The sequence below is a fragment of the Pseudophryne corroboree genome, chromosome 4 (genome assembly GCF_028390025.1).
Source record: "Pseudophryne corroboree isolate aPseCor3 chromosome 4, aPseCor3.hap2, whole genome shotgun sequence".
Lineage (NCBI taxonomy): Eukaryota > Metazoa > Chordata > Amphibia > Anura > Myobatrachidae > Pseudophryne > Pseudophryne corroboree.
This window is the reverse complement of record NC_086447.1, coordinates 489,275,465-489,299,628: the sequence shown is the minus strand read 5'-3', so window position 1 is coordinate 489,299,628 and position 24,164 is coordinate 489,275,465. Positions and strand designations below refer to the sequence as shown.

At 45.3% G+C, this 24,164-nt stretch overlaps 1 protein-coding gene across 6 annotated transcripts in view; it reads right to left on the bottom strand.

Moving 5' to 3' along the window:
- Window positions 1–24,164, bottom strand: part of FIG4 (FIG4 phosphoinositide 5-phosphatase) — a 665,438-nt gene that overhangs the window by 518,393 nt on the left and 122,881 nt on the right. For all 6 annotated transcript variants that reach the window (XM_063917119.1, XM_063917117.1, XM_063917120.1 and 3 more), the window contains exons 5-6: window positions 12,957–13,113; window positions 409–459 (exon numbers count right to left, since the gene is read on the bottom strand). In XM_063917119.1, coding sequence (XP_063773189.1) covers window positions 409–459; window positions 12,957–13,113 — 208 coding nt within the window. The remainder of the gene's footprint in view (window positions 1–408; window positions 460–12,956; window positions 13,114–24,164) is intronic.

Here is a 24,164-nt window from a genome sequence, read left to right as displayed (position 1 = left end):
GGAGATCAGCGCTACAGCAGGATGTCACACAGCCGCGCCGCTCACGGCAGCGTCCACCCGGCTTCAGCAAGTGAGGTCGGGAGGCTGAGGTACATCCATCTGTAGCGCTACTGTAGCGCTGATCTCCTCTGGCTGCTGGCGGCTGTCCCCGCTGGTCTCCCCACGGCTCCCCCCCCCCTCTCCTCCTCTGGGTCACTCATCTCAATTCGACTTGAAAAAGTCGAATTGAGATGGGATTTGAATAGGGGTTGTCGGATCCATTCCGACAACTGCATTTCGGAATGGATCCGACTTCAATTGAATATACCCCATAGTCAGTGTGTATATGCCAAATTGAAATGTACAGTTTCTTACACAGTAATCATTTCATACATTAGTAGTAATAAAAAATAAGCTTTTTGTGGTTACCTGAAGTAGAAATTGCTGGATAGGTCTACATTCTGGAATATTCTTAAATACCTAAAGTAGTAAACACATGAAAATAAAACAAGAGCAAGCAACAAGAACTTAAACAACAACGCAGACAAAAGAAAAATGTTAAACAAGAGTTACAGATTACAAAGCTTCACCCAATCAGTATCTAGCAAAAGTTGATAAATAAATCATACTGATTTGCGTACCTCTGTATTGTTGTAAGTGCACCTATCAGCAGGTTGTTTGCTTTGATGTTGCTTCTCAGCAAGTTCCCATCTACTGTATGACATTCATCGCTTCCATGAGCAGTTAATTAGAATGCATGACATGCAGTGGCGGTAACTTAGGTGCCAATTCAGACCCTGGCGCTGATGTGCAAAAATTGCTATGAAGCGATTTCTGCACATCTGCGCATGTGCATACGCCAGTACGTGCATGTGCAAGGTCCTAAACTGCATTCTCTTCAGTTAAAGACCTGGAGGTAGGCGGGAACAAGGCATCAACACCGCGTTTTGTAAACATCAACGCTCCATTTTAGGGGCATTGTCCAGACAACGCAGGCTTGTCTGGACCACTGGAGGGGAGGGGAGGGGTGGCCCGCGGTGGCTGCGTGATGTCACACGCAGCAGCCGTGACACTTAACTAGACTGCGCAGACAGAGGGCTAATCGAAACATGCGAAAGCATCGCCGCCGTGCGATGCTCTTGCATGTCTGCGAGGGGGAGGGGGGCCTGGATCCGGCATGCGGGGCGGTCTTGCCCTGTGCTGGGCGCCCCCCCACATGTCAAAGAAATTTATCGTAGATATGCGTTTTCTCACACATATACGATCATGTCTGAATTAGGCTCTTAGTTGCTAGTAATTGGATATTATACAGGGTGTTTCAAAAAAAAAGGTAAGAAACTTGTATGTTATGTGTTACAGTAGATGTTGAGTGACAGCCGGCATGCCACAGTGCGCCATCCAGGAATGTGCATGGTGTGTGGAACATAATTTTCAAAGTTACGGGACAAGACGGAATGGTGTGTCTTCCCCGGTATTTGTAACAACTGGGTTCCATGACAATTTCCAGAGACCTGCCCCACCAAACAAAACTATTCAATCTTGGGTGAAAATGTTCCAGCATATAGGGGTGTATTCAATAACTGTCGGAAGCTGCCATCTTGTCGGAAAGACGGCAGCTTCCGACAGAGATAGGTCGGAAGGGGTTCCGACCTATTCAACAGGGGCTGATTTTATCCGACAAGTCGGGAATTCCCAACTTGTCGGAAAACACGTGGATCAGCGGATATTCCGCAGATCCACGTGCTTCTGTCGGAAATGGGGCCAAATCCGACTGGTTTTGGCCCCCTTCCCGACAAACTCAATCCGACTTGAAAACAAGTCGGATTGAGGTGAGGAAACAAGCGGTGCTGCGGGCGGGCTGAGGGAGATGAGATCGACGGCTGGTGGGGAGAGCTGGCTGCGGGGGGACATGTCTGCGGTGGTGGGGGAAGGCGCTGCAGGGAGAGAGGTGCCTGGCCGTCCCCCAGGTAGGCACCTCTCTCCCAGCAGCGCCTCCCCCCGCCGCCGCAGACATGTCCCCCCGCCAGCCGTCGATCTCGGCTCCCCCAGCCGCCCGCAGGCACCTCGCTCTCTGCAGCGCCTCCCCAGACATGTGCCCCCACAGCCATCTCTGGTCGCCGATTTCTGCTCCCCCCGCCACCCAGTTTACCCCCGCCGCCGTCCTGCTCACGGCCGTCGCCATCTCCACTCCTGGCTACTGCTGTCAGCGCATCCGCAGCCGCTGACAGCAGCGGCAGGACAGGGACCCTTTGTACGGCCAAATACGACAGTTGGATTTGGCTGTCCATTGAATAGGGGTTGTTGGATCCATTCTGACAACTGCATGTCGGAATGGATCCGACTCTTATTGAATATACCCCATAGGGTCCGTGGCTAATCATAATAAAGGACATTCCGGCAGACCCCGCAGCACCACAAGTGTGTGTGAGGATAGAAAAAAAAGTATTAGCAACCTTTTCTTCTTTTTTTAAACACCCTGTACATCAGATATTGATACTGCCTGGTCACTACTTATGATTTTTGCCACCAACTGTGGTTCTGTTATCAAATCCAGAATAGGAAAATTAAAAAGCATGAAGGTGCTGTGAAAGAAGAAAGTAGGTGGTGGGTACAGATGGGAGAAGGAGAACGGAAAAGAGATGGGAGGCAGGGGACAGGTCAGATAATGGTATACAGGGAGACATATATGCAAGTGGTAGAAAGGGTCAGGCACCCATAATGTGGAGACAGAAGCACACAAACAAAGAAGGGGTGGTGGTAAAAATAAGATTTTACTTACCGGTAAATCTATTTCTCGTAGTCCGTAGTGGATGCTGGGGACTCCGTAAGGACCATGGGGATAGACGGGCTCCGCAGGAGACATGGGCACTTTAAGAAAGAATTTAGGTTCTGGTGTGCACTGGCTCCTCCCTCAATGCCCCTCCTCCAGACCTCAGTTAGAGAAACTGTGCCCAGAAGAGCTGACAATACAAGGAAAGGATTTTGGCAATCCAGGGCAAGATTCATACCAGTCACACCAATCACACCGTATAACAAATGAAAACAACCAGTTAACAGTATGATAAACAACAGAGCATCAGGTCAACCCTGATGCAACCATAACATAACCCTTATTGAAGCAATAACTATATACAAGTATTGCAGAAGAATTCCGCACTTGGGACGGGCGCCCAGCATCCACTACGGACTACGAGAAATAGATTTACCGGTAAGTAAAATCTTATTTTCTCTAACGTCCTAGTGGATGCTGGGGACTCCGTAAGGACCATGGGGATTATACCAAAGCTCCCAAACGGGCGGGAGAGTGCGGATGACTCTGCAGCACCGATTGAGCAAACACAAGGTCCTCCTCAGCCAGGGTATCAAATTTGTAGAACTTTGCAAAAGTGTTTGAGGGAAAAGGGCCCTAATTTGCACACCTTAATTAGGTAGTGAGGTGCTACTCTGCTTGAGACTTAGTAAAGTGTACAAAGGGAAAAGGTAGCAGGTGCACTATCTCAAAAGTGTTCGAACCTGACCAAGTAGCCGCTCGGCAAAGCTGTAATGCCGAGACCCCTCGGGCAGCCACCCAAGAAGAGCCCACCTTCCTAGTGGAATGGACCTTAACTGATTTTGGCAGCGGCAATCCAGCCGCAGAATGAGCCTGCTGAATCGTGTTACAGATCCAGCGAGCAATAGTTTGCTTTGAAGCAGGAGCACCAAGCTTGTTGGAAGCATACAGGATAAACAAAGACTCTCTTTTCCTGACCCTAGCTGTTCTGGCTACATAAACCTTCAAAGACCTGACCACATCAAGTAACTCGGAATCCTCCAAGTCAGTAGTAGCCACAGGCACCACAATAGGTTGGTTTATATGAAAGGATGAAACCACTTTCGGCAGAAATTGTGTACGGGTCCGCAATTCTGCTCTATCCACATGGAAAACCAGATAGGGGCTTTTATGTGACAAAGCCGCCAACTCTGACACACGCCTAGCCGAAGCCAAGGCTAATAGCATGACCACCTTCCACGTGAGATATTTCAACTCCACCGTTTTGAGTGGTTCAAACAAGTGGGATTTTCAGGAAAGTCAACACCACGTTAAGATCCCAAGGTGCCACTGGAGGCACAAAAGGGGGCTGAATATGCAGCACTCCCTTTACAAACGTCTGAACTTCAGGTAGAGAAGCCAACTCTTTTTGAAAGAAAATGGATAGGGCCGAAATCTGGACCTTAATGGAACCCAATTTTAGGCCCAAATTCACTCTGGACTGTAGGAAGTGAAGGAAACGGCCCAGCTGGAATTCCTCCGTAGGAGCATTCCTGGCCTCACACCAAGCAACATATTTTCGCCATATACGGTGATAATGTTGAGCTGTCACGTCCTTCCTAGCCTTTATCAGCGTAGGAATGACCTCATCCGGAATGCCTTTCTCTGCTAGGGGCCGGCGTTCAACCGCCATGCCGTCAAACGCAGCCGCGGTAAGTCTTGGAACAGACAGGGCCCCTGTTGCAACAAGCCCTGTCTTAGAGTTAGAGGCCACGGGTCCTCTGTGAGCATTTCTTGCAGATCTGGATACCAAGTCCTTCTTGGCCAATCTGGAACAATGAGTATTGTTCTTACTCCTCTTTTTCTTATTATCCTCAGCACCTTGGGTATGAGAGGAAGAGGACAAAATATATAGACCGACTGGAACACCCACGGTGTCACCAGGGCTTCTACAGCTATCGCCTGAGGGTCTCTTGACCTGGCACAATACCTCTGTAGCTTTTTGTTGAAGAGGGATGCCATCATGTCCACCTGTGGCAGTTCCCACCGACTTGTAATCTGTGCGAAGACTTCCTGATGAAGTCCCCACTCTCCCGGGTGGAGGTAGTGTCTGCTGAGGAAGTCTGCTTCCCAGTTGTCCACTCCCGGGATGAACACTGCTGACAGTGCGCTTACGTGATTCTCCGCACAGCGAAGAATTCTGGTGGCTTCCGCCATCGCCACTCTGCTCATTGTGCCGCCTTGGCGGTTTACATGAGCCACTGCGGTGATGTTGTCTGACTGAATCAGAACCGGTTGGTCGCGAAGCAGGGTCTCCGCTTGACGTAGGGCGTTGTATATGGCCCTTAGTTCCAGGATGTTGATGTGAAGGCAAGTCTCTTGACTTGACCACAGACCTTGGAAATTTCTTCCGTGTGTGACTGCACCCCAACCTCGGAGGCTTGCGTCCGTGGTCACCAGGACCCAGTCCTGAATGCCGAATCTGCGGCCCTCGAGAAGGTGAGCGCTCTGCAGCCACCACAGGAGTGATACCCTGGCCCTGGGGGATAGGGTGATTAACCGATGCATCTGAAGATGTGATCCGGACCACTTGTCCAGTAAGTCCCATTGAAAAGTCCTCGCATGGAACCTGCCGAAGGGAATGGCCTCGTATGATGCCACCATCTTTCCCAGGACACGAGTGCACTGATGCACTGACACCTGTTTTGGTTGCAATAGGTTCCTGACCAGTGTCATGAGTTCCTGAGCTTTCTCCATCGGGAGATAAACCCTTTTCTGGTCTGTGTCTAGAATCATGCCCAGGAAAGGCAGACGAGTCGTAGGATCCAACTGCGACTTTGGAATATTTAGAATCCAGCCGTGTTGCCGTAACACTTCCAGAGAAAGTGCTACGCTGATCAGCAACTGCTCTCTTGATCGCGCTTTTATGAGGAGATCGTCCAAGTATGGGATAATTGTAACTCCTTGCTTCCGCAGGAGTACCATCATTTCCGCCATTACCTTGGTAAATATTCTCGGTGCCGTGGAGAGACCAAACGGCAATGTCTGAAATTGGTAATGACAATCCTGTACCACAAATCTGAGGTACGCCTGATGAGGTGGATAAATGGGGACATGAAGGTATGCATCCTTTATGTCCAGAGACACCATAAAATCCCTCCCTTCCAGGCTTGCGATGACCGCTCTCAGCGATTCCATCTTGAACTTGAACCTTTTCAGGTATATGTTCAGGGATTTTAAATTCAATATGGGTCTGACCGAACCGTCCGGATCCGGGACTACAAACATGGTCGAATAATAACCCCTTCCTTGTTGAAGGAGGGAAACCTTGAGCACCACCTGTTGAAGATACAATTTGTGAATTGCAGTTAACACTATTTCCCTCTCGTGGGGGGAAGCTGGCAGGGCCGATTTGAGGTATCGGTGCGGGGGCATCTCCTCGAATTCCAGCTTGTATCCCTGAGACACAATATCTATTGCCCAGGGATCCAACTGGGAGTGAACCCACTTGTGGCTGAAATTTCGAAGACGTGCCCCCACCGAGCCTAGCTCCACTTGTGGAACCCCAGCGTCATGCGGTGGATTTTGTAGAGGCCGGGGAGGACTTCTGTTCCTGGGAACTAGCTGTGTTGTGCAGCTTCTTTCCTCTGCCCCTGCCTCTGGCAAGAAAGGACGCACCTCGGACTTTCTTGTTTTTCTGTGATCGAAAGGACTGCATTTGAAAATACGGTGCTCCCTTAGGCTGTGAGGAAACATATGGCAAAAAATTTGACTTTCCAGCAGTAGCTGTGGAGACCAGGTCCGAGAGACCCTCCCCAAACAATTCCTCACCCTTGTAAGGTAAAACCTCCATATGCCTTTTTGAGTCGGCATCACCTGTCCATTGGCGAATTCACAGGACCCTTCTGGCAGAAATCGACATAGCATTTATTCTAGAACCCAGTAGACTAATGTCTCTTTGAGCATCTCTCATATATAGGACAGCATCTTTAATATGCCCCAGGGTCAATAATATAGTATCCTTTTCTAAGGTATCAAGTTCCTCAGACAGGGTGTCCGTCCACGCTGCTACAGCACTACACACCCAGGCCGACGCGATCGCCGGCCTCAGTAAGGTACCTGAATGTGTATAAATGGACTTCAGGGTACCCTCCTGTTTTCTGTCCGCAGCATCTTTGAGGGTAGCCGTATCCTGTGACGGCAGGGCTACCTTCTTGGATAAGCGTGTTAAAGCTTTGTCCACCCTAGGGGAGGATTCCCAGCGTAACCTGTCCGTTGGCGGGAAAGGATACGCCATAAGAATCCTTTTGGAAATCTGCAGTTTTTTATCTGGAGATTCCCAAGCCTTTTCACATAATTCATTTAGCTCGTGTGAGGGGGGAAAGGTTACCTGTGGCTTCTTTTCCCCATACATATGTATCCTCCTGTCAGGGACTGGGGTTTCCTCTGATGTGCAACACATCCTTAATTGCTATATTCATATAACGGATGGATTTAGCGAATTTTGGCTGTAATTTTGCATCATCGTAATCGACACTGGAGTCAGAATCCATGTCGGTATCCGTGTCAACAATTTGGGATAGTGGGCGCTTCTGAGACCCTGTCGGCCTCTGTGACATAGGATCAGGCATGGGTTGGGACCCTGACTGTCCTGAGGCTTCAGCTTTTTCTAACCTTTTATGTAAGGAATTAACATTATCATTTAAAACCTTCCACATATCCATCCAATCAGGTGTCGGTGCCGTCGGCGGAGACACCACATTCATTTGCTCCCGCTCTGCTTCCACATAGCCTTCCTCATCAGACATGTCGACACAAGCGTACCGACACACCACACACACAGGGAATGCCCTTTTTGAAGACAGTTCCCCCACAAGGCCCTTTGGAGAGACAGAGAGAGAGTATGCCAGCACACACCCCAGCGCTATAATCCAGGAATAACACAGTAACTTAATGTTAACCCAGTAGCTGCTGTTTATTATGTGTTTTTGCGCCTAATTTATGTGCCCCCCCTCTCTTTTTACCCTCTTCTACCGGGAATCTGCAGGGGAGAGCCTGGGGATCTTCCTCTCAGCGGAGCTGTGGAGAAAAAATGGCGCTGGTGAGTGCTGAGGAAGAAGCCCCGCCCCCTCGACGGTGGGCTTCTGTCCCGCTTAAATATGCATTTTCTTGGCGGGGGCTCATACATATATACAGTGCCCAACTGTATATATGTTTACTTATATGTTTACTTTTGCAAAAAGAGGTTCCAAATGCTGCCCAAGGCGCTCCCCCCTGCGCCCTGCACCCTTACAGTGACCGGAGTATGTGAGCTGTGTGGGAGCAATGGCGCACAGCTGCAGTGCTGTGCGTTACCTCAGTGAAGAACGGAGTCTTCTGCCGCCGATTTGAAGTCTTCTTGCTACTCATACTCACCCGGCTTCTGTCTTCCGGCTCTGCGAGGGGGACGGCGGCGCGGCTCTGGGATCGGACGGCAAGGGTGAGATCCTGCGTACGATCCCTCTGGAGCTAATGGTGTCCAGTAGCCTAAGAAGCAGGACCTAGCTTCAGAGAGTAGGGCTGCTTCTCTCCCCTCTGTCCCACGATGCAGGGAGTCTGTTGCCAGCAGAGCTCCCTGAAAATAAAAAACCTAACAAAATACTTTCTCTCAGCGAACTCAGGAGAGCTCACTGAAAAGCACCTAGCTCGTCTAGGCACAGTATCAAACTGAGGTCTGGAGGAGGGGCATAGAGGGAGGAGCCAGTGCACACCAGAACCTAAATTTTTTCTTAAAGTGCCCATGTCTCCTGCGGAGCCTGTCTATCCCCATGGTCCTTACGGAGTCCCCAGCATCCACTAGAGCGTTAGAGAAAATAAAATAAAATAGGGGATTCATTAGATGTGGCATTTCGAAAAGAGAATATCCTGTCTAAAGCCATTTCAGAATTTTACACTACTCTGAGTGCACCTTATTATGATAAAGATGTACTGGCATCATCAATGGGTTTATTCCACACCTAGAGTAGAAGAAACTTGTGACCCTGTTGCTTTACACACGAAAACCTTTACCAGCTGCTACAGTATGTATAAAGAAATGCATCTCCATTTATTTTACAGAAGGTTATCATCACCGTCCAGGCGTAGCTTGATGGGATTACACTAAATGTGCCTGTGTAGATGCCTCATTATATTACTGTCTGGGATTGCCACCAATTCTGGGTGCAGATTAAAACCTATGTTACAGCCCACCTCCTCAATTAGTTGCTGCTGATGCCATATTTGGAGTAACATCCCCGAAGTCTAGATACACTAAAGGTAGTAAGAACTCCAACGTATTATCTCTGCTGCTGCTGCAAACAAAGCAGTCCTCCAGCACTGGATCCATCCCAACCTTTCTATTTTGTCTCTTTTTCAAGAAAAATTATTTTTCCTTTTAAAAATGGATTGGCTGGAGGCCTCCCTCCATAAAGGTGGCTAGGGTGCAGAATTTTTTCAAATAATGGAAAAACTATGTGGTTACTTTGCCGTTATCCATGCAGCTGCAGGTTAAATCTTGCTTTCAACACACGGTAAGGAGACCAGGATACAGTTGGAAGATTAGACTATTCAGATGTAGTCACTTTGGTGTATTTCTTTAACTGTCACATGTGTGGGTTTAAGGTTGCTACTTTGGAGGACTAATTTACCCCCCACCTATCCTTTTCTTTCTTCCTTTTATTACTATTTGTCGATTATTGCAATCTGTCACTTTTCATATGTATCAGTGAAACATCCTTTCTTTTTCTTATTTTTAAAATTCTCTTCTTTGGTAAGTCTACATTGTTTAGAAGTACAATTTGCACTGTGTACCACATGCTGATTATGTGCATATGTCAGAATTTATTCTTATTGTCTTTGTGTGTACACACTGTTCCTAATTGCCAATTTGTGATAGGTTCAATTAAAAAATGTTTAAAAAAAACTCAGAAAAGTTCCCCTCCTTTCGCAAATATACCTTTGCTTGCATGCAGAGGAAGCTGGGGAAGTAGTAGAGGTGGGGGTGCACAGAGAATGCATATTTTGTGGAAATTACCCATGCTGACAGAGAACCGCTGAGAGAGACAGATCATCCCAAAGTGTTCAATCTGTTCATTTTAAACATGCATCTGAGACCAAAGAATAAATTCTCTTGTTTAAACCAAATCCATAGGTAAAAACTTGTTACTAAATCTGGTACACTTCAAGTTAAAATAATCCAACAGAGATTGTAAATGTAACAGGAAACTATGGCTAAGTACACACTTGAATATATGTAGCAGATTTATCGTTCGATCCGCTTCTCTGACACCTATACTCTCTCACAGCCCATGATTGGCCACCTACTACACAGGCAAATTAGACACCTCCTTCCTCTACATCAAATCTACCTCTAGCATGCTTATTTAACCTCTTTCCACCCATACGCTCTTATTCTCCATTGTACAGAACTAATTCCAGCAGTCCTCTAGAAAACACCCCTTTATCAAGTGGTGTACTAGATCAACTTCTCTCGTCACAATCCATTCTCAAGTCCTGCAATCAGGCCACCGCCACTACTGCAACAACGTTCCAATGACACTGCCCACAAAGGTCATCAATGAGTTACTGTACATACAGATATCTACAAGGGTCACATAGCCTTACTCAGCTTTTCTGCACACACAGCCACCATTGATCCCCTTCTGCTGCACACAATTTATTCCTTTGGACTTTGTTACATATGTTTACCAGAAAAGATAATTGAAAAGACAGCGCTTCACTACAAAGGTGCTGCATCACACAGTCAGGGTGGTCACCTTTGCCCCCTAAGTTCAATTAATGTTCCAGTACTTGCTGTTGTGCGCCCCCTAGAATATTTGGACAGTCACAACAGTAGGCTGAGCAATACTCTCAGTGCTGGTAGACAGTCTGCTCGCTTATTTCAGTTTGTAAACAATCAATTTGTCCTTTCACCTCTGGGGGGAAAAACTTTGCAGATGTTCGGAGTATGGGTATCGCAGCGGTGAATCTACTCTGTTGAGTCCGGCTCCCTGAAGAAGCATCACTGCGAAACAGCTGTCTGAGAAGCCAGTGCCCGCGAGTGTACTAGCGGGACACCGCACCACCAGTACAGCCGGACTGAACAGAGCAGATTCACCGCTGCGATACCCATACTCCGGACAGTTGCGAAGTTCTACCCACCAGAGGTGATAGGACGAATTGATTGTTTACAAACTGAAATAAGCAAGGAGACTGTTTACTAGCACTGAGAGTATTGCTCAGCCTACTGTTGTGACTATCCAAATATTCCAGGGGGCGCACAACAGCAAGTATTGGAACATTTATTGACATATATTTACCAGTTCACTTCTAAACTAACCACTCATTCAGTGCCTCAAACTTCAGCACATACCTCTTAGCTAGCCTTCAAACCAATTAATTCATTACAAGAACCACCATCATTACTAGAGCCACCACTACTCATACTCTTACATTCTTTGCTTCTCGTCTACGTTTTTTGTACATCTTCCTGCACTTGAAGAAGGGTAATCTTTATGCACGATTCGCCTGTTTCCTTTAAGCAAGCTTGTTCTGCCTCGATAAAATAGCTATACTGAGCAAGTATTGATTTAATAATCTATTGGCCTGTAACCTTGCTTTTGTCTGAATGTACACATCCTTGCTACTTTCAATCTTCATTCTTAGCCACAATCACTTACTTGAGCAACTACTTACAGGAAGTCAAATAGAGCCTATTTAATAATTGAATATACATTTTAGTATGGTTCGTGTATGGGTAAAATTTATAGGAGGTGCAGTGTATGGATTCCTAATGAGTAGGCGGAAAGGATTGGTGCAGGTCCGCATACCATCGAGACTTATTGGGAAGGGCAATGTGGAAGAGAAGATGGTACCAAAAGTGATAGCTCTCCAAGACAAAGAGCTAGAGCGTTAGGAGACTTGCTCATTACCGGTACCCAGTGTGTAATGCGATATATTTGTATTACCACACTGCTGGGAGGTCAAATCAACAGTATGTTTTATGTATGTTGCAGAGCACTGTGGTGCACTGTAAGACACTACAATGTAAAGGGATAGTTATGCCATATCAATACTGATGTGCATGTCCTCTTGTTTGGTACTTCCCTTTTATGCCCTATTTATTGTGCAACATTTGCAATCTTGATAAATAAAGAGATGTTAAAAAAAGTCGATGATGATGATGATGATTATTTCTAATAAATAAAAAAAGAATGATGGCCGTCTGTCAGTACAGCTTTATTCAGAGATAAGAAAAGTCAAATACAGGAAATCTCTTTCTTTTTTTTTTAAACACACAGAAATCTACTAAATATGTATTTCATGTTTCTAGACTGTGGTAACTGGGATCACAGGTCCACTTTAAAGATACATCCAGTGTTATCCCAGTGGTTGTACTCCAGCTCAGTCACCACATGTAGTGTTCATTCATCCGGAATATAGGTCGACAGTCAATAGGTTGACATCAAATGGTCAACATGCATATGGTTGATATGGCTTAAAAGATCGAGAGGTTCAAATGGTTGACACAACATATGACCGACATGAGTTTTTTTTATTTTTTTCCAACTTTGTCATACTTTACCATCGACGTGGACTATAATTCGGAATAGTACTTGGCCAAAGCATGGCAAGCGAATGCGATGGGACGCGATACACTAATTGGGGTTCTATGTGCTGCAACGTAAAAGCGACCGTTTCCATGTCAACCTTTTGACACTGTTGACCACCATTTGGTGTTGACCTAGACACTGTCGACCTTTTGACTGTCGAGTTCTTATACCATAACCCATTCTAGCACCCTGCACCTAATCAGTGAGGAGGGCATATTTCAATTTTTAAGGGCAAATTTTAGACATAACGTATCACTACAGCTACATCATGTCTAAAACTTTGCCCTTCAAAATTAAAATATGCCCTACTCGATGATTAGGTGCAGGGTGCTAGATTGAACACTAATATTGTAATGCTGTTTGAAATGGTGTACACAAACGTTTTCAGAAAACAGTATAAGGCCAAATAAGAACAAGCAGATGTCAAAGGCAGTCCAATAGATTCAGCCAATATAACTACAGGTGGAATTTTAATTTGTAAATATCCTTACCCTTCTTTCCACACTAAATAAAATGTACAGTATTCAACAATAGAGTACTAGGAAAAATAGAATTATGTAAACAATATATTTTATTTCACATGATACAATATTTATTACCTGGCTTCATCTGGGTGTGTAACTCGTACAGAATCGTTTGGAATATAGATCATGCTGGTATCTTCTATTTTGTATATTGCATGGCCTCCAATGTCAGCCATTTTTCTTCTTTTAGTGATTAGTACAATGTAATAGCCTTCTAAAAACTGAACAAAACCTGTAGGGGTAGTTTAAAAGAAATAGAATAATATTTTACAAAATAAAGCATACATACTCTTTCAACTTTGAATCAAAATCTGTTGATGTAGTGTATTCCAAATAAAGTTTAGGATTTCTTTCTTTTCTTTTTTTTCCATTTGGAGCACTATGTATGAAAAAAGTGACATAATTCTTTAAAAAAAAAAACTAATAAAAAACTTCCTACGGCATTTCCCTTCCCATTGCGTAACACATTGTCTGTAGGAAATACATGTTGCTCATGTCTGTGCTATCCAAGCAACAGCAATTATTTAATTTCTTTTGTCTTTCTGGTTGTGTGAGCTTTGCAGAATAGGATTCCGTAAATCAACCAAGCACACATAAACAGCATTTGTTGGTTATGACTATAATCAGAGTTCTGGTGGTTAGAAGCACAATATATAGAAAAAGCATTTCAAAGTGCACGTTGCACCTGTATAACAACATCATTCTATTTACCAAAACGTCCATCTAAACATCCCCTTCCTAATAGAATGGCAATCTTCCTACATCTCATGTAGATAATACTAACAGAATATGGGGTATTTTGGTTGCTAAGGGACTGTTTAAAATCATCTATTCCCCTCTGGTAATATCCTGCTGCTAATATTGGACTTTTAATGGACACAATATTGTAGGTAGTCCTAATCCAGATTTATTGATTTATAGGAGCCAATATATATATAATTTTATTCTCTGACATACCTGTGACATATATTGAGATATTTATTCTTATTGAGACATATATTCTTTATTTTTTAATATTGTAATTTTAATAAATGCTTGCTGTTATACCTTGAACCGTCCATCAGACATTGCTGATTTTATATGTAGTGCTGGTATAACCCTTATCTTTTAGTTTAACTATTTTTGGGGGCTTGACAACCCCTCTACCGGATGCAACTGACAGTGCACTAGTTTGTTTTTATTTACGGCGCATGCAATCTATTCCTAATTTTACAGGTTAACAAGAGTAAGTTGTTTTTTATCAGTTATTGATCAAAAAGCTCTTTATCATGGAAGTACAACTGGTAGCTAAAAATGCACCCTATTATAGCTACAAGGAAAAGGCAGGATAGCCAGAATGGGATGCATTTAGCATCCTGGCGGTCATGTGGCCATGTGGAATCCCGACACTAGTCAGGAGACTGGCACCAGAAGACCGTCAGCTGCCATCCCGAAGATAAATATAGGGGTCACTACAAGGGTTAAGGCCCATGTGGAGGAATACGGTTAGGCACGAGGGGGGGTAAGACCTAGCCACCACTCCCCGAGTATTAGCTGTAGCTGTTACCCCCAGGAGATTAGCCCTAGCCACCAACCCCGGAGGGTTAGTGTAGGGTAGGGGGTAAAAATACTTACTCCCTCCAACCTTGGGGTGTTCAATGTCAGGATGCCAGCATCTAAACAACCGGGATATCATACTGAATCCGCCAGAACATCAGCAGTGGTGGAGAACCTAACCTCTTTTAAAGGCAGAAATTGGCTTTGCATCTTCTAGTTAAGCAAGTAACACTGCTGCAAATGTACCATGTCCCTCTTCTATCTCTCATTCAAATAATTCTGCCACACAAATGGATAACATATTTTGCCATTTTATCGTTACTCTGCAAGTAGCAAGAAAGGTCTTTCTTCCTCTACCTCTTCCCATCTGTGCATCCTTTTGCAATGCAAGTATGACACTATCGCGCTCTCCAAATATATGCTCTGCCACAGAAAACTAGGCACACTTATAAAAACAAAATGAATATATAGACTTGACTATATAAGAGAGCACGGAAATAATATAATATAAAAACAATTTATTATGATTAAAAAGTCCAATTGGTAAATAGATCAAAATTTGTTATAATAATAAAACCACATCACATCACTTGAACCATTATAAACCAGTAGACTTATGTCCAAAACCAGTCCCAATTTAAACGTATTTATAGATGTCCAAAGATTCTTACATGGACAAAGATGTAAATAAATGTCCCGGACCAATGAATGGCTCCCTGTATTGAAGAATAAATGTGGATGTATACCTTATTGAGGGTACTGGCCTTTTAGATATAGTGGAGATATGTGCCGAAATAGAGCTTGATACTCTGCTGGATATGATTTAATAATCCTCCTCATCCATGTAGTGCAGTCACAGCCCCCGTGATTGGTACATAAAATATCTCACCGCTAGCATTTTTATGCCTCCCGTCCTTTGAACTCCAAACGGTGCACTTATAGCCATGGAATACAGGGAGACGCTGCCAGACCCTATAGCACAAGGGCTGAGGCAGCGATGTAGAAGACGGTGAATCCTGGACTGGGGCAGCGCAGCCGCAAGCAGCACGGGCAGTCTGCAGATGATTCGTCCCTGACTGGGACAGAGCAGCCGGCAACAAAAAAGGTGATCTGCAAGGAGGTGGATCCCAAAGCTGGGATGTAGCAGCTGTCCGCGGCACAGGTAATCACCACAGTGGCAATGCCGGTATTGAAAGCTGGTAACAAGGTGGGTGAAGTGGCTATCACCTTTACGCGTTTCTCCGACGTAGCTGGCTGTCGGTTTCCTCAGAAGGACAGCCAGCCTCCTTGCAGATCACCTTTTTTGTTGCCGGACGCTCTGTCCCAGTCAGGGACGAATCATCTGCAGACCGCCCGTGCTGCTTGCGGCTGCGCTGCCCCAGTCCGGGATTCACCGTCTTCTACATCGCTGCCTCAGCCCTTGTGCTATAGGGTCTGGCAGCTTCTCCCTGTATTCCACGGCTACAAGTGCACCGTTTGGAGTTCAAAGGACGGGAGGCATAAAAATGCTAGCGGTGAGATATTTTATGTACCAATCACGGGGGCTGTGACTGCACTACATGGATGAGGAGGATTATTAAATCATATCCAGCAGAGTATCAAGCTCTATTTCGGCACATATCTCCACTATATCTAAAAGGCCAGTACCCTCAATAAGGTATACATCCACATTTATTCTTCAATACAGGGAGCCATTCATTGGTCCGGGACATTTATTTACATCTTTGTCCATGTAAGAATCTTTGGACATCTATATATACGTTTAAATTGGGACTGGTCATGGACATAAGTCTACTGGTTTATAATGGTTCAAGTGATGTGATGTGGTTTTATTATTATAACAAATTTTGATCTATTTACCAATTGGACTTTTTAATCATAATAAATTGTTTTTATATTATATTATTTTCGCGCTCTCTTATATAGTCAAGTCTATATATTCATTTTATTTATCTTTTCAGTTGTTTCAGATCACTGTGTGAGAGCTGCAAAAATAAGTTAAATATATTGGTGTGGTTATTCTATATTTATAGCGCCTGTACTGAATTTTCCTAATTGGCTTATTTGGTATATGTTTATTACACTTATAAAAACCCCTTCACAGATTACCTGTATCAGAGGTTTTATTGTGATCACAAAGAGAGAAACAGAAAAGCATATAGTAGAAACTTGGCATTTGTATGAATCATTCATTAAGATACTTAAAACAAAAGTTGCTTCAGCATGCTTGTGAAATAATGTTATACAATCAGAATGAACCTACTGTAGTCACAATAAAACACAATGGCATAGAAAGAGACTGGTATTGTATATGATATGATACTGTTAATCTTAAACATCCTATCTGCCCTTTCAATGGTATATAGATGTGACTAAGGGGGTGATATACCTTTCATTTGATAGATGTACTTGATAAATACTAGCTAGAAGAGGATTGGTTGCTATGGGCAACTTTCTCCACTCTTTAGGAGGCATTACCTAAGGACACAATTTATAAAAGGAATAAAGACCTTGTCTCCTGCTTTTAGCAGGGGAATAAGGTTCTGACTATTTGACAGTGACAACCCTATAACTTACAATGGGGTCCAGGCACTTTGTCAAATTAAAGCGCACACAATAGTTTTACAATGCAAATCTACTCTAAAAACATGACACCATTTGATGATGGCGTTATGGCTGCCCACACTTGAGAAAAGCAGTAGGAGACCTTTCTATATCTTCTTCCCACAATTCATTGCGTCCCCAGCACATACTCTGCGGGAGGCGCCTGCGCAATGAGCAATGAGAAAGAGAAGTGACATATTTTGCATTTGTGAGAGATGCACTGAGATAGACCTTTTCCGTAAGGTCGGTCCTGAAACAGGGGCGGCTCATGAGGCGGGCTGGCAGAGCTATTTACTGGGGGCATGCAGCCTCAGGGTACAACCGCATTCACCCCGCCAGCACTTCCGCCTGATAGATTATGTTCAGTCAACAGCCACTGGCCATACAAAGGGGAGACCTCTGACATGTGCATTCAGCACATGAGCAGCTCACTGCTGCCCCTATCCTCCATGCTGCACAGCTGAGGAAGAGGAGCATGCAGGCTGTTCAAGAGGAAGGTAAGTAGGAGGGGACCAGAGAAAGGGTTGTTTCTTAACGTTACACAGGAGGCCGGAGTCAAGCGGGGGCAGAATGCTGGAGTAACAGGGAGCAGGAGTGATAGAAGGATGGAGAGAAATTGGGCAGGAGGCTGGAGTGACAGGGGCAAGAGGAGGTTGGAGTGATAGGGCAGGAGGCTGGAGTGACAGGGGACAGAAGGCTGCAGTGACAGGAGGTTGGAAAGATATGGAGCAGGAGGCTGAACAGGGTGCTGAAGTGATGGAATAAGAGGCTAGAGAGACATGGGGCAGGAGGTTGAAGTGACAGGAGGCTGGAAAGGAAGAAAGATAAGACAGGCGGCTACAAAGACAGGTTGCTGGAAAGACAGAAGGTTAGAGTGATGAAGCAGGAGTATGGAGTGACACAGGGGGAAGGAGGCTGGAGACACAGGGAGCTGGAGGGGACATGAAGCAGGAGGTGACATGGGGCAGTTGAATCTCCGTTGTATGATGATGATATTGGCTACAGATGTGTCCCGCTACAGTGTTGTTGCATATGGCAGCGTTCTATAGCGGGACCGAAGTGCATAAGCAGCGCGGCATGCCACCTCGTATGCATTGCTAGCCAGCTCTCAGAGTTTAATGCACTTGCCGGCTCCCATTGAAGTGAATGCATAGCGGGAGCGGACACCCCGCTATGTGGCGAACAATGATGTACAGGGACACATCTGTATATTTCAACTCAAACAGGCATCTCCCAGACCATGTGATCTACTACTTGAATAGTGAATACTGACTGAAGACACTGTGTGCCCAGGGTGGATACATTTCTTCAGCTTCCCCATGGCAGACAAACCACCTGATAGTTAAGTTGTTCTGTTATTTAGTACACACAAAATACAGTATAGATATTTATTTTTAATGGGAGCGCCAAAGTGACTTTTTACCCTGTGCGCTACTTGGTTTAGATCCGGCCCTGGCTGGCATTACAAAACACAAATACAGCAATATTCTCATAGCACAATTTTACATGTAGCTTTCTCCAATCTTTTTAGAGCTCTACTATGATATCAATCCTACAGAATATGGGTCTCTGGGGGTTATTCAGAGTTGTTAGCAAACCAAAAAAGTAAACAATTGGTTAAAACCATGTGCACTGCAGGTGGGGCAGATGTAAACATATGCAGAGAGATTTAGAATTAATGGGTTTGCCCATTAGTGTGCTTTATTGGTTTGCTAATAACTCCTTTATTCCTCTGTTTACATTTAGTGATTGGTGAATACAATTTCCCATAAAGCAATGGTTGCACAGTCAGTGAGATGCAACATCCAACTAATCGCCATTGTTCCAAATGGCACAACAGGTTGATGAATGAAGATAATTGGATGTACCAATTACCTTTAATTGCCCTGCGGTCATGGGCTCTGCTTTTATATATTGGTAAACATCAAGGCTGGACAAGATGGTATACTGCATAAGAATATGAGGTTACAGGAAGGGCCTTTATTGAGAATATGAAAAAGAGCAACACCACACACACAGCACAGGTTGGCTGTACAGTGCATGGACATCTAGAAGGCATCCATCCAATCAACCTTCGAGTCAGAGCCCAATACCAATCCTATTGACTGTTCTGTACAGGTTAACTGCGTACAATACAAGGCTAATTGCTTTGCATGAAAACATTTATAGGCAGGATGGCATACACTACTGTTTATGCATTACTACAATCTGGCTTTAGAATGGCAGACCCGATATACAGTACATGTCTTGCCTTAACATGGATCCAAAGATGCATATGTGTAGTGCCAAATTGATAATTAACAACCAGACTCAAATTTCAATATGTATTTTCTACACAATCTTTTTGGATTTGCTTGGAGGATGGCGCAAAACGAAAAATCTAATTGGCTCTTAATTTCTGAGGCACGTATGTTGTGTCATTAATCAGCAAATAAAGAGGCACTTTGCTTTCTATTTTTCAAAATTTCTAAAATCAAAATGACTAGACTTGTCGGTGCCTAGAAAGGTTTTAAAACCTTTTTCAATAAAATATTATAAAAAGGGAGTTTCAGTGGTGATCTCTCTTTGTTAATTTTGGAATGTAATCAAATTCTTTTTGTGTGAAAGACAAAAAGTACACATCTACTGTAATTGCTGGGTTTTGATAGTTAGTACATGTGTACGGTAGTTGCGACATCAGATACAAATAATCAGAAAATGCTGCCTGTGGGGCAACAGTCAACCAAGAACGAATTGTTAATAATGGCAGACGTATTTTAAAAGACATTTTTTAATGGCACTGTAGCGAGCCTGAGAAAATGTCACAGCTGACTCATTCACAGCTCACAAGGTCTTGCACTGGAGCAACCCCACACCACAATAAGAATCAAAGCTATCCCAGAGAAAATGATTATGCATCTCCAAATAATTCTCTTATGACATTAATTAAACACAAAACACTGGGTCAAAGCTGTGCAATAAAACAAGTCAGTGAGACATACAAGGCAATGCACCTTTTTTTTTTTTTTTATATACATCTACTTATCCTTTGTATACAGCAAAAAGGCAGAGTTGTTTTTGCTGCTATGAAGTATGCGTTACTCATCAGTGCTGCTCTAAAGTACCTGATTCATAAGTTCAATCGCCAGAAGAGATCTGGTTTACAGCTCACGTGTACGCCTGAGAAAGAAGCATAATACTGCAACAGTACATGAAAGGCAGCGATAGTGATGAAACCATCGCCCCCTACTGGAAGTTACACGCTGGTGTGTGTATAATGTAGAAACCTGCTACGTTTTTTTAAACAGAGCATTTTAACCTCTTTTTCGTACGTCTCTGTAAAGTGAACAGTAGGTTGTTCATTAATACATATACTGTAATTATTAAACAGCACTATCATGAATTAGTAATGGTCTATTACTATTCTACATAATTCACAATACATCTGAAGGTAATCTTAAACTGGGTACACACTAGACGAAAGGCAAACAATGCAATGTCATCAACGATTACCCTTGAACTCCGGGGAAACTGATATAGGGCCTAATTAAGATCGGATCGTAGATGTGCTAAATTTAGCACATCTACGATCAGTTTCTCAAACATGCGGGTGGCGCCCAGCACAGGGCTAGTCCGCCCAGCACATCTGGCTCTGCCCCCTTCCCCCCTGCCCCACATGGGTGCAAAAGCATTGCACGGCGGTGATGCTTTTGTACCCAGCGAGTAGCTCCCTGCCTGCGCAGCTCCTGCACGCTGGCAGGCGGCTACCCGCTGGGTCGCAATGGCTGCGTGTGATGTCACACAGCCGCCGCAGCCCGCAACGGTCCAGATACGCCTGCGTTGTACGGACCGCGCCCCGCCAACGACATTATAACGATCGAACAATATATCTTATATCATTAGGTTGTTTGCTCCTTAACGATATATCATGTACAGTATATATAAAAGTAGTGCATACACAATGGGGGTAATTCCAAGTTGATCGCAGCAGGAATTTAGTTAGCAATTGGGCAGAACCATGTGCACTGCAGGGGAGGCAGATTTAACATGTGCAGAGAGAGTTATATTTGGGTGGGGTGTGTTCAATCTGCAATCTAATTTGCAGTGAAAAAAATAAAGCAGCCAGTATTTACCCTGCACAGAAATAAAATAACCCACCCAAATCTAACTCTCTCTGCACATGTTAAATCTGCCTCCCCTGCAGTGCACATGGTTTTGCCCAATTGCTAACTAAATTCCTGCTGCGATCAACTTGGAATTACCCCCAATGTGCTATGTGCTAAACATTGTTAACCACATCCTCAGATTGAGCAGCATGAAGGGCCGACCAAAAGACGCGTCAAACGACTCACGGGAGCATGCAATAGTGTGTACACACTGGATGATGTGGACAATTTATAGTCCCAAAAAATTGTCTAGTGCGTACCCAGCTTAACACTGTGCTAAAGGGCCATCATTTAATTTCTTCCCACTAAAAGGAATATACTGTGTATCCCCTGTAAGCTATCCAGATGGCAGAATTACAGTAACATGGTCAACAGTCAATAGGTTGACACCAGATGGTCGACAGTGACTAGGTCACCAGGGTCAAAAGGTTAACAGGTACTTGGTTGAGAGCAACTTAGGTCAACAGGTTTAAATGGTCAACTCATGGTTTTTCATGGTTTTGAGGGTTAGGGTTAAAGTTATGCACTTGGGGTAGGGAAGGGTTACGGTGAGGTACTAGGGGGAGGGTTAGGCACTAGGGGGAGGATTAGGGTTAGGCACTAAGGGGAGGGTTAGGCATTAGGGTAGGGTTAGGGTGAGGTACAATGGGGAGGGTTAGGGTTAGGCACTAGGGGAGAGTTAGGGAAAGGTACTAGGGGGAGGGGGAGGGTTAGGCACTAGGGGGAAGATTAGGATTAGGCAATAGGGGAAGGGTTAGGCACTAGGCGGAGGGTTAGGGTTAGGAACTAGGCAGAGGGTTAGAGTTAGCCAATAGGCAGAGGGGGTTAGGGTTAGGCACTAGGCGGAGGGGGTTAGGGTTAGGCACTAGGCGGAGGGTTAGGGTTAGGCACTAGGCGGAGGGTTAGGGTTAGGCACTAGGCGGAGGGTTAGGGTTAGGCACTAGGCGGAGGGTTAGGGTTAGGCACTAGGCGGAAGGTTAGGGTTAGGCACTAGGCGGAAGGTTAGGGTTAGGCACTAGGCGGAGGGTTAGGGTTTGGCACTAGGCGGAGGGAAAGGGTTTGGCACTAGGCGGAGGGAAAGGGTTTGGCACTAGGCGGAGGGTTAGGGTTAGGCACTAGGCGGAGGGTTAGGCACTAGGCGGAGGGTTAGGCACTAGGCGGAGGGTTAGGCACTAGGCGGGAGGGTTAGGGTTAGGTACTAGGCAGGAGGGTTAGGGTTAGGCACTAGGCGGGAGGGTTAGGCACTAGGCGGAGGGATAGGGTTAGGCACTAGGGGAGGATTAGGGTTAGGAACTAGGGGAGGGTTAGGCACTGGGAGAGGGTTAAGGTTAGGTGCTAGGGTAGAGTTAGGCTTAGGCACAAGGCCAGTGATGGCTTACCTTGACAATCCAGCTGTTGTTGAACTACACATCCCAGCATGCCCTGCTACAGTTTTGCTATTTGGCCATGCTAAAACTGATGCAGGGCATGCTGGGATGTGTAGTTCAACAACAGCTGGCGTGTCAAGGTTAGCCATCACTGCACTAAGCTGAGGGTTAGGGACTAGGCTGAGGGTTAGGGACTAGGCTGAGGGCTAGAGTTAGGCACTAGGCAGAGGGTTAGGCACTAGGCGGAGGGTTAGGGTTAGGCACTAGGCGGAGGGGGGTTAGGGTTAGGCACTAGGCGGAGGGTTAGGGTTAGGCATCAGGCGGAAGGTTAGGCATAGTGTTCGGGTTAGGCACTAGGCGGAAGGTTAGGGTTAGGCACTAGGCGGAGGGTTAGGGTTAGGCACTAGGTGGAGGGTTAGGGTTAGGCACTAGGGGGAGGGTTAAGGCTATGCACTAAGGGAGTGTTAGGGTTAGGCACTAGGGGGTGGCTTAAGCACTAGAGGGAGGGTTAGGCACTAGGGATAGGCACTATGGGGAGGATTAGGGGGAGGTACTAGGGGGAGGGTTGGGGTTAGTCACTGGGAGAGGGTTAAGGTTAGGCACTAGGGGAGAGTTAAAGTTAGGCACTAGGGGAGGGTTAAGGTTAGGTACTATGGGGAGGGTTAAGGTCAGGCACTAGGGGAGGGTTAGGGTCAGGCACCAAGAGGAGGGTTAGGGTTAGGCACTAAAGGGAGGGTTAGGCACTAAGAGGAGGGTTATGGTTAGGCACTAAGGGGAGGGTTATGGTTAGGCACTAGGGGGAGGGTTAGCATTAGGCACTAGGGGAGAGTTAGGGTGAGGTACTAGGGGAGAGTTAGGGTGAGGTACTAGGGGAGAGTTAGGGTGAGGTACCAGGGAAGAGTTAGGGTGAGGTACAAGGGGGGAGGTTTAGGGTAATGCACTAGGGTTAGGGTTGCGCACTGGTGATGGTTAGGGTTAGGCACTAGGGGTAGGGTTAGGTACTAGGGGAGGGTTAAGGTTAGGCACTAGGGGAGGGTTAGGGTTAGGCACTAGAGGGAGGGTTAAGGTTAGGCACTAGGGAAGAGTTAGGGCTAGGCAATAGGGGAGGGTTAGGGTTAGGCACTAGGGGGAGAGTTACGATTAGACTAAAATCATATGTCAACTGTCGCTGTCAACCAATTACCTGTCGACATAGTGTGATAGGAGACACAAAATGATGTAACAAGATGATGGCTATCATTCATTTTGTCAGTTCACTGCTCTCACGTTAGGGTCAGAGTAAGGGTTAGCTCACGAAACCAATTGGGTTTAAAACCTTATTTGGCATTTATATCCGTGTTACGTTAGCTGTGATATATAAAATAAGAAGGATGTGCGCAGCCGCCTTTTTTTGTCTTAGAACAACGTTGAATGCAGAAATGCTAAGGACCTGGGTGAAACCCATCCTAGCCTCACTGACCGATGTAGGGCTCCTAGGATTTCTGTAGTTAAGTATATTTCGTTACATCTGTTACTTTTGTTAAAATATCTGTGTCGGAGGGGCGGGCCTTGCGGGCAGAGAAGACAGACGTGCTGCTGCTGTGCTCCAGAGCTTCTCTTCTTCAAACACCTGGGAGGAGAGAGCTTCGGAG